The following is an 11,724-nucleotide window of genomic DNA, read 5'->3' on the forward strand; positions in this document are numbered from 1 at the left end:
TTTATATATGTTTGACCATTTGTCTTATTTAAATTTTTGCAAAATATGTAAAGCTATATGTATACGTAAAAGTATACTTAACAATAAATAAAATAATATAAAAATATTAATAATTATATAAATTTTTAAATAAGATGAATGGTCAAACATATATAAAAAGTTAATGGCGTCAAACATTTAGGAATGGAGGTAGTAATTTATTTTGTGCAACAAAGTTGATGATATGTGATCAATAACCTACTCCCCCTGTTTCACAATATACATTGTCTTAAATTTATATGGATGCTAATGAATCTAGACATATATATATATATTATAATATCAATTAATAAATTTAGATAAGACTAAAAATTCTTAAACTGTGAAACCATAGTATCTTAATTCTCAAACAGGCGACGTCGCACGCACATATGCACGAACAGGCGACGGATGCTCCGTTGATACGCCATGAATGGCCTTGCACCTCAAACGGGAGACGTGCCTGACAGCAGCAGTGGCAGTACATTTCGCCTGTCTCTTGCGAACTATACGCTCTTCGTACGTACGTACGTACACACATACAGATACAGCACGTACGTATGTAGCTATAACCACGCTACGTACTGTACGTACCGGCATACGACGACTGATATTCTGATACGTAGTATCTTCTGGTCGACCCTACGCCGTATTTACCTAGCTACGTACGTACGTCACGTGGGGGCGTGATTAACTGTAGCCCAATCGTATTTAGCACTAGTACCACGTACGTACGTACTGGGGTACAGCAGTTTAATTTCCCAGTGTTTTGAATTCTGAATGTCTGAAACTGCAACATGCAACGATCGATTCTTAGGTCTGTCTTACTGCGTTTAATTTTGGAATTTTTGGCATACTTCCCAAGCTTGTTTCGTGCAAAAAATATATAAAAATTTTCTCATATAATTTTTCTTTCTTAAGACATTTTAACTTTTTACAAGCCTGTTTCACAACGTAGGATTTTGTAACATTGGTTACATTTTAAATAGCTATTATAAAATCATGTAATTTATAAAATCGAAAATTCTCACGAAAATGAGCACCATAGGACTACGTTTCTCGATTGAGAAGCCAGTCACAGAATGGCCATATCACCGGATCAGATTAGGATGCAACAGTAAGTAGTAACTTTAGTACTCTGTAATTAGCGACTAGTAAGCCGCAGAAGTGAATGTTACTACTCCTAGTTTTTCTACTTCGCTCTGAAAACAAACTTGTAGTAGTACGTGCATGTGGTGCTCCATTATGAGAGACACCTTTTGTTTTGAATGCTGCTGCTGTTAAGTTGTTGCTGAATCTAATGGCCTGTCCCAACCCCATTTCACCCAACCCTGCAGCAGCCAGATTACGAGGTCTTGATTGCACCACTGAAAACAAAGAAAAGATCGCCAGAAATGCATGCACAAGGGACCAATCTTTGCAACAAAACGCAGCTCGATCCTTCATCAAACATGAGATACATCATACAGTAGATAAAAAGATCATATCATTCACCAAGAACAGCATCAGCTCAGGATAATCAGCAGAAGAAAACAGAACTGATCATCAGGGGAGCTACCACTTCAATCTGATCATCATGGATCATGATCATCTTCCAATGATGATGTGCACAAACACACACACATAAATATATATTTTGTGGTTCTGATGTCACCATCCTTCACCATTGGGGACTCACAGTTTGACGTGTACACGGTACCAGTAGGCCTGGGCCCACACGTCAGTGACACCGGCACTTTGCAACCAGCACCCTCAACTCCTACTGCTACGCTTCGCTTGTTCGCCATTATAAAGGCCAGCTTCCCTAAGCAAGCAGCGCCGGCCTTCTTCTTCCCACTCGCACGCGCCGCCATTACTGAGCTCAGCTAAGCTCTCTGTCTCTCTCTGCGCACGCGCGAGAGCGAGACGTAGTACTGTCTCGAGGGAGCTAGGTGAGCTTCCTCCATGGCGTCAGGAGAAGCAGAGCCACTGCAGTACACGGTGAGCTAAGAGCCTAAGAGAGCCACTGAAATTCCTCCCTGACGACGACGACGACGCCATTGTTTGCTGACGTTTTGTTGTTCTTGTTGGTTGCAGACCACCGTGCTCCGGGTGTCAATCCACTGCGAAGGGTGCAAGAAGAAGGTCAAGAAAGTGCTCCAGAACATCGAAGGTGTGTAATTTTTCGCTGGTTGATCGATTGGTCTGGAGGTGATTGATGGCGTCCGTCGAGGTTTCATTAATTCTTGGTGTTTGACTGGTTTCCGGCGAGCAGGCGTGTACAAGGTGACGATCGACGCGGCGCAGCACAAGGTGACGGTCACCAGCAGCGTCGGCGCCGACGCGCTCATCAGGCGGCTGCACAAGTCGGGGAAGCACGCCACGCCGTGGCCGTCGCCGGCGGTGGCCGCGGCCAAGAAGCCTGACGAGGTCGCCGCAGCACCACCGGCCGGCGAACGCGGGAAGGGTGCCGAGAAGGCCGACAAGAAGCCGAAGGACGCGGCTAATAAGGAAGCTGAGCCCGAGAGCTCGGAGAAGAAGCCGGAGAAGGAGAAGTGCTCGGAGAAGAAAGCCGAGGCGAAGAAGCCCAAGGACGAGGCCAAGAAGGAGAGCGAGGTGTCCGAGAAGGAGAAGGGCTCGCCTGAGCCGCCCAAAGAAGGCGCCGCCGACGAGGAGGGCGAGGAGGAGTCCGGTGGGAAGAAGGGCAAGAAGAAGAAGAACAAGCAGAAGGACGCCGGCGAAGCGGACGCCACGGCGACGGAGAAGCCAGCAAAGGCGCCACAGGCCGCAGCAGCACCGTCGATGCCCGCTCCGGCGCCAGCACTGTCCTCGCCGGAGCGCCCTCACGGTCACGGCGGCTTCCCGTTCTACGCGCCGCAGCCGGTGATGAGCTACAACGTGTCGCACCCGAGCGCGAGCGTGTCGTCGTACTACGCGCCCACGCCGGTAATCTCCATGCAGCCAACGCCAACGCCTATGCCGCCGCCGCCGCCGCAGATGTCGTACGGCTACTCACCATACCCGCCCATGATGATGCCGCCGCCGCCACCGGAGTACCTGTACGGCCCGCCGGGCATGCGGTCGTCGCCGCCGCAGGAATCGTACAGCAACATGTTCAACGAGGAGAACCCCAGCTCGTGTAGCGTCATGTAACGCCGCCGCCGCCGCCGCTCGCCGGACGGGACCCCGAGCTGTAGTTAACGAGGATGCCTCGTAATAGAAGCCTCCTCTCAAGTGGTTGCTTAGGTAGACTGGAGTACTGTTAATTAGATGGTCAAAGCTCTTCTTGACCAGACTTTTTTCCCCCCAATTTTATAATGCTCTTAATGCATCATGTAATGAGATGAGTATTTTAGTAATTTTATTATCCTTTTTGTACTATGTTTTTTTCCTGAATGATGGCCCTTCTTCAAAAATGGATTTTTTTCATCTAATTAAAAATCTTGTAAATTGAGTTGTTAACCCTCTCATTCATTACACAAGGGAGTACTAATAGACCACAAGTTTCAAATTTGAGCGGTAATGTGATATTGGTAAGGTCAGTCTCAATGTATGTTTTATAGGGATGTCATGCACATTAAATATGATGCAACATTAGTAAAATTGATGACTTGGCAGTGTTATTAAATGAGAAAGTTTCATGAGATGAGAGAGAAGTTTCATCCCCATAAAACTAATCTGGCTCGGTTTATAGTCTTATTAATCATGCCATGATACTATACGTTTGAGACATATGACGTGGCTAGTGGAGGCACATTTGGCGCCAATAACAACTTTTGGCCAGGCTAGTTAAGCTGGCCTCCTGTTGGCTCACAGGCTTTGTCTATGAGATGATTGCTCTGCAAACTTAAACAAAGGGGTTATAGTTGTTGACATGTAATGAAATGATTCTTTCTTGTAGTTGCTTTGTGAATTGTGATACGCTCCTTGATTTGATTATTGTGGAAAACAAGCATAATGGAGAGTAGTGGACAAATCAGCAGGGTCATGAAAGTGGACATGGAGTTGTTTATGTGAATCGAGTTGTTTAAACTAGCACTTGGCAGTGGTACTCTCTTGATAGTATTTTTGTTAATCAATGGGCCCACCTGTTAACTTCCCCGTTCTATACTAAGATATGCTTTTAGTTTCAACCTAAATTAAACTTCTTCAAATATGAAAAATAAAGTGTAGTAACATTTATAACACAAAACTAGTTTCATTAAATTCACTACTAAATATTTTTATAATATATTTGTTTTCTGTTGAAAGTGATGTTGCATTTTCTATAAATTAATTTGATCAAACTTAAATAAATCAAGTCAAGATAAACTTAAAGCACTGGTAATTTGACATCGTTAGAGTGATGCACTTGGGTTTAGAATATGGCATGTTTAATCAATTTTGTAATAAGGAGAGGGGAAACAACGACTGTGTGACAGCGGAGTCACGAGTACTGACTACCGAGTACACACCCCGGTTCAAATTTGGGTGTCCATTATCCTAGTCTTATTTAAAAAAATTATATAATTATTGATTATTTTGTTATAATTTAATTTATTACTAAAGTAAAGTAATTTAAGTATGATTTATAATTTTTTATGTCTTAGACAAAAAATTAAATAAGATGAAGAGTCAAATGTAAATAAAAAAGTTTAAAAAATCGGAGAGGGTAAAACTAACGGTGAAACTTTATGTCCAGAATCAAAACATCATATATTTCAAAAAGGAAAATATATAAGAGACTAATTGAAAACTAAGTGGTGGTCAAAGTTGCGTGGTGACCAAGGGCAGAGCACGGACAAGGCTGGTTGGTTCTCTGCAGGCTGTAAGTATAAGCAGATAATTCGTACGTTGCAGGCAGTATCGGGCACCGACATGCAATGTGGGCGTGTAAACCCGGTGTTTCCGGCAGCAAGAAATGAACGTGACCATACGTCGTCGGTTGCAACCCCGCTCTCGTGTTGGTGTTGGTGTCGGTTCCCTCGTACGCACCTCCCACATGCCGTGTCGAGCCCCCCTAAACAGCATTTCTTTGTTTCTACCAGGTGACGGATCTAAAAAACGGTATTAAAAGATACAAACAAATTAGACGGAGCTATAATTTATTTTCATATCCTATATCTTTAACATAAAGCTTTAGTAGAAAGGGAAATAGGAATAGGTTTTATGGTTCTAATAGAGGTAGTGTAGAGGGTTCAAAGCATATCGATTAGAAGATTAGATATCATATCCGGAGTTATTCGTAACTGATAATAAGAAAAAACGTGCTCGTGATGCCGGTGTGTTGCGTGTATTGGCGCGGAGGGGAGAGAAGAGAGATGGCACGAGCGAATTAGCCTCATGGAGGAGTGTGAGGGCCGCGATACTACCCATGGGGATGGACTGAAAAAGACCAAAGAAAAAAGAACAAACACCACATTTTGTTCGATCAATTTGGTTTTTCTCAATTGCCGAAATGACCAAATTAAATAATGAAGCCTATATACAAACTCCAACGCGCTAGGCACAGTAAAAATACAACTTATTTTTCATATCCGTACTCCATTTAGACATACAGGCATCGCAATTCTATCCACTCTTGCACTTGTGACTTTTTATTTTTGTGCTATAAAATTGTTAAATGTTTTTCGTGATTTCTTCACGTCAATGGAACTATCACTCATTTTCAGATATTAGAAACTGAGGATTGAATTGTCCACTCTTTTTTTTCTCAACATCGATATAGATATTGAATTTCTAATAACCAAAAATTACTTGAAGACTACAGATCGAGACCGAATTATTTAGCAAGAATCTAGCTGCGGCTGCCCTGCGTGAATCCTACATTTCTCATCGAAACCACCAAAATTTCGAGGTCGCAATGCAACCGGTGGTACGTCGCGCGGCGCAGCAGATACACAGAGAAAATTGATGGTTTTTTCTTTCATGGCACAGATCGAGGAAGAGAAGCAGAGAGAGGCAGAGAGAGGGAGTCAGTGGCAGGGGCGTCATGAATGGCTCTCATGTGTGTGTGTAATGTGTGTAGGTTTTTGTTCTCTAGTGTATGGTTCTTCCGGGCAGCAGGAGGAGGAGGGGATTGGTGCTGTAAAAACTGCAGGTGAATGCTGCACCCTCCTGCTCCAGCTCTCCAGCTCAGGGCTGCAGCAACAACAGCAAATGTATGAATTGAGGGCATGTTTAGTTTCCATTTTTTTTGAAAAAACATCACATCGAAATTTTTAGATATAAATGGAGCATTAAATATACATGAATATTGAAACTAATTACACAATTATATGGAAAATCGTGAGACGAATCTTTTAAACCTAATTAGTACATGATTAGTCATAAGTGCTACAGTAACCCACATGTGCTAATTATGCTCAAAAGAACCCACATGTCTCACAGTTTTTTGTCGGAATCTGTAATTTGTTTTGTAATTAGACTATATTTAATACTATGTTCGTATATTTGATGTGATATTTTTACAAATAAATTTTGCAATCTAAACGGGCTTGAAGCTGAAGGTGAAGGGAGGAGATCTAAGCTTGCTGGTACTACGAGTGAATGGAGATCTACTCGTGATCAAGTGTGTCTGTGTGTGTTTTACTGGTAGTGGTACTACTGAACTATGCTGATGGCTGCTGTGTGCTGTGCTGTGCTGCTGCTTGGCCTTGGCTGCACTGCATCTCCTCTCTTGCGACAACCCTGCCAGAGCTGATGCAATGGCACTACTGGGTGTAGTAAATTCAATGTCAATGCCAGAGACGATGCAGGGAGGGAGAGGAGGATGCATAAATGCCATTTTGCATTTTTTGCAGCTACTAATAACAATGCTGCTGCTGCTACTATATGGGTAGGAGAGGAGGAGCAGTGGTACGCTAAACACTATGCTCATTGAATCTGAACTGATCAACAAATTAAAAACACTCTGCTCCTTCCTAGCTGGTGTCTAAACTCCGGCAGGACGTACGTTCTAGGAGTGTGGAGTATATACATGTGCAACACTCAGATGTCAGGATCTCTTTGCACTTAAGCTGACAACTAGAGAAGCTTCATTCAACGTGCATATACTGCTATACTATACTATTACTATTACCGTAGGAGTATCTTTTGTTTCCCTTCTTGGTGGGTCGTTTCTAGTTTTTCATGAGTTAATCTTTTAATACCTCGTCCTGAAATGCTTATATCCAGACATTCAGTGATGCATCTACAGCAACATTTTAAGGGTGGAACATAAAGATAACTTGTCAATACACAATAACATATATACTTGATTAACGTTTCTTCATGTTATACTGATAACGTAGTTTTTTTTTTGTCATGAGAAGTGTTTTTCTTTTATCATTGAGCCATACTAAGGTGCTCCATCTTACCTTTGGGGTGCTAAGAGTTAATGTTGAATCCTAACCACTGATTTATTTTATTTGATTATCTATTGTTAAATATAATTCCACCTCTTAATTAATAAATCATAGCAATAAAATAAAGCATTAATGCCTATAATTATCCTTTCTAAATTTGATCACATGCAAATCAATGTGCATAACAAATTTCATACTTTGCAAAACAAATATGCTTAACTTTCAAAATTTCATACTATGTAAAATTTCAAATTCTTAATACAGAAAAAAATATAAATATATTTGACAATTTGAATTGTCCCCGAGCATCTAAATGCATATAGCCTAAGTATTGATACTATTCTACTATTGCATTTGAATTCTGCAAATCAGGTTGTACACATATGGTGTTGAAGATTTGAAAGTAATTACAAATAAGGATTTTCCCCTAACCAGCTTTTCAATGCGATAAGGGACGAGATCATTATATGGGCGGAAGTGGGGTTCTTTAAAGTTTGTGAGGAGTAGCCTCTCGTTCTTTTCTAGTTAGAGTTCCCCCGGTGAAAACCGGACTCAGCATCCTCTGCTGAGATTGTAAACTCAATTTGTGCATGCTTCAATCTTAATGAAATTGGTTGGCCCAGTCTGGGCCTCCCGGCAAAAAAAATTTTCAAATTAGGATTTGTAAAGAAAATGACAGGCAAATCATGCATTTATTACCTACTTTATTGGCACCAATACGTTCTATATTATATTAAATAACTTCATTTTTTTTTTCATTTTCTAGCATGTATTATTACCTCCAACTCCAATGAGGTAAGATTAATGACATCCGTTAGATTAGCCTGAAATTGATGGTCTAAACTAAATTTGAGTATTGTAAAAGAGTCCTTTATCATTACATTTATGGCCTTAGACAAGGACTTTTGTTCTGTCTCCGGACCACCGGAAACACCCCTAGTTACGCCCATGCTTGTATTTATGGACGAAAAAGGTTTTATATTATTTATATAATATATTGTTGTTTTCTGATATGCCTTTCTCATCCACGGTTTATGCATGTAATTTCGTCTCTGTGCTTAGTTTTTGAAGATGGTGCTAATCATGTTACAGATGACCAGAGGAGATTCAGTTAGATTCTAGCAGGATAATGCTGAAAAGATGCGATCTAACATGTAGCAAATGGCAATTACTTTTGGATGCAATAACTTACTCCAAAACAAAGTAGGAGCTGATCAGCTGAGTGACTCTAGTTTCCTGTTCATCACAATCCACAAAAGCAGCTAGCTGATCGACGCGACCCTTTGCCATAAGCACGGTTTGACTGATGAGCATGCTTGATCGCTTTGTTATTATGGTCTCAGTACGACTGATGAATCAGATCAAATCTGACTATATATCTGAGTTACTCACATGTGCTTGAATTGCTTGATTGAAAGGTAGTACAATGCTTATCCAAAGTGCAATGGAGTAGCCCAACTAATGCGGCAGCCTTTTGATAATCTAGATAAAGCAATTCGATCACATCAGAATTGTATATAGTACCAAATTCAAATGTTCATCTACAGAGAAAAGGTTATGCTTACCTTTTGGGGAAAAAAAAGAAGAAGAAAAACTCTAGATGTTGCCAGAATTCTCACCATCTTTAGGTTTATAAATTGAAAGGCAATGGACCAATGCATGATTAATCCACCACAAAATAATTGTTGGAATGTTTGTGTCACGACAAAAGCTACTGTTTCTTTTCGTTTTGTTATTAGATTTAAGATGGCTACTACTGTTTCAGCATGTGCAACACCGAGCGATGAGAAAAAAAATGCCATATTATTCCAAACCTGTTATACTTTCTGAACACGAATGCACCCTGTCTCCCCAGCATGCACGCACATGAGCATATCCCGTGATTTCTCTGTCAGGATGTAATACAGACAATTTTGTACGCACCAATGAACTTTCAATATACGCATCCAGTTAGAATCTGTACGAAATATATATACATAGTCAATTTTAAATTAGGACTTAAAGTTATAATATGTGTAAAATTTTAATTAGAGTCGAACTCTGTTCTATGCTCTCTCTTAAGCAGAGAATCGTATGTTGATTTTTAACATAGGTATGGGCATATGATTAGCCATCAGTCTTAGTCCGGTCGATCGTCGTGGATATCCTAATGCCTTGTAATTTGATAGATTGAGTATGAGTGTTTATAATTAGTTAGTTCCAGTTTCGGTTAAAACTCGTTAACAAATATCAGCCCGTTGTCGATATCACGTCGGATCGTATATGGTATTATTCTGAATTTGTCTCTCGGTGATGGTTTGTTGACACATCGAAATGCCATATTTTAGGGGATATCCAAATTTTAATTTTTAAAATATTGCCAGGCCTTTCCCTTTCCCATACCCCCAGTGTTTCCCTACGTGAATATTTGCACATGCATGTGATGTGCAGTGCAATGATCAGAGCATGTACCCATGTACCACCTGAAAGATTTGAGCACTCAACTCGAGAGCAAATTCCAGAAGAGGCATGCACTGGTGATTGTGATGACTTTACACTGAGTGAAAACCTCGCAAAGCTGACATAGCAAAACTCTTTTTAGGTCACCAGCGACGGCAAGCAGGCATAGGTCCATCTGAAAAGGAGCCCCCTGCGTTTGCATTGTTGGGTCCATTCAGATACAAAATACTAGTACTCCTACTCCTACATGTATTGGCATCACTGATCACTTGTGATTTTGTGATGCATCATCTTTCCATCGACCCATTCCTCGAGTCTTAGCTTAGAAGTAATTAACCTTGCATGAAGGCCATCATTGTCATGATTGAAAGTTCATTGCTTTCGCAAAACCAAACTCTTGATGCTTTCTGCTACACCTCCCTGCATCCCTTGTGTGAACTAGGTCAACCCCCTTCTTTCAAGAAGTGTACAGCAGTAGCTAGATAAATTTAAGGCATGTATGGAGAGCAATTTTCGCATTCTTAAGGAGGTACTACTGTTTTCTATATAAAATTTGGTATTTCTTAATACCTTAGATACTAGAAGATACCAAATTTTACATATAAAACAGTGATACTTCTTGGTACCTCCTCAAAGATAGAAAAAAGCTCATGTATAGAACACAAAGTATTGTTGTATACCATTGACAAAGCATGAGTCCTACAGTATACCACTGATAAAGCTCAATGCTACAATATGCGAACGAACTGTTGGAGATATACATACATATGGTTAGAGATAATAGAGTCCAATAAAAAATCTAGAGATAAAAGATAAAATCCTAAAGAGATACGATAGAATATTTATCTTGTAGTCTAAATTTCTATCTCCTATGTACGCTATAAATACACCCGCGAGGGTCAGTGCAATACACAACAGATCATATAATCTCTCGCTATTCAATATTTTCCACGTGGTATCGGAGAAAATATGTCATCGGTGCTACTAAAACTTTGTTAAATAAGAGAAAATGGTCATTTTACCTCTATGATCAAGTTAAGATTTTACATGATGTCATATCACTTGAAATAATCAGGGATGGTGAAGAAAAACATTGGATCATGAACAGTGATATCCATGATTATATGATATGATGCCCTAGTGGTAAAATGGTAAAGTTCCCTACCTTAACAGAGTTTGACAAGCCCTGATGGCATGAACAAAGATAAAAAGTTGTTTGATAATACATTATAGAACGTAGTTTTGTCGATGGCACATCGTTGAACCGGAGATAAAAATAAAATCCATATGTTAGGTAAAAGTATAGTGGTAGTGCCCGTGCACAACCTAATCATCCACTGAAGACATCGACACGCAGAATATGCGTGCACGACTCAACCAAGACGTTAACATCAGACCGGTGCAAAGAGCAGGGGATCAAACCGGCAGAGAGCTTCAGCCAGGTAAAGCTGTCTGGATGCAAGACACAAATACCATGGCCTACACGCCGCTGCTGCATGACACACTGGCATCGTCTTCTTCCTAAGCCTCTCTCTGCTAAGTTGTTGAGTATACTTAACCAGCATGCATGAACCAGCAAGCACAGAATCATGTTTCCAGCAGCAGAATCAACAACTCTACACGCATGCTCTGATTGTTTCAGGCTTTCACCTACGGCTCATAAGCCATTGAAAAATAAACGAAGGTACCAAAGATCTTTTATGCATGTATTATTAATTAATGGTTAAAAAAACTAATGCTAAAAAATAGAGCATGATGAAAAATATTCTAAATCAATTTCAGAATTAAGTTTTAAAATTTAAATTTTTGGATGTAGCAGATAAGCAAACGACTAGAAGATGAGAGACAGGAATGCACATACGTCCATTGCTGTATGGACCTATAGGTTTACAGTAACTGCCTAACTGGTGGGCAGTTTAGCATGCAGACATGCTTCCAAGAATTGAAACTTAAATAGGAAATG

The 11,724-nt window shown here is 40.5% G+C and overlaps 1 protein-coding gene across 1 annotated transcript; it reads left to right on the top strand.

Moving 5' to 3' along the window:
- Window positions 1-1,850: 1,850 nt before the first annotated feature.
- LOC102704264 (heavy metal-associated isoprenylated plant protein 35-like) lies at window positions 1,851-3,456 on the top strand. Its single transcript, XM_040526087.1, has 3 exons — window positions 1,851-1,998; window positions 2,095-2,170; window positions 2,273-3,456. The coding sequence occupies exons 1-3, from the start codon at window positions 1,963-1,965 to the stop codon at window positions 3,148-3,150; spliced, it is 990 nt and encodes a 329-aa protein (XP_040382021.1). The 5' UTR covers window positions 1,851-1,962; the 3' UTR covers window positions 3,151-3,456.
- Window positions 3,457-11,724: the final 8,268 nt, after the last annotated feature.

The sequence above is a fragment of the Oryza brachyantha genome, chromosome 7, assembly GCF_000231095.2.
Source record: "Oryza brachyantha chromosome 7, ObraRS2, whole genome shotgun sequence".
NCBI lineage: Eukaryota > Viridiplantae > Streptophyta > Magnoliopsida > Poales > Poaceae > Oryza > Oryza brachyantha.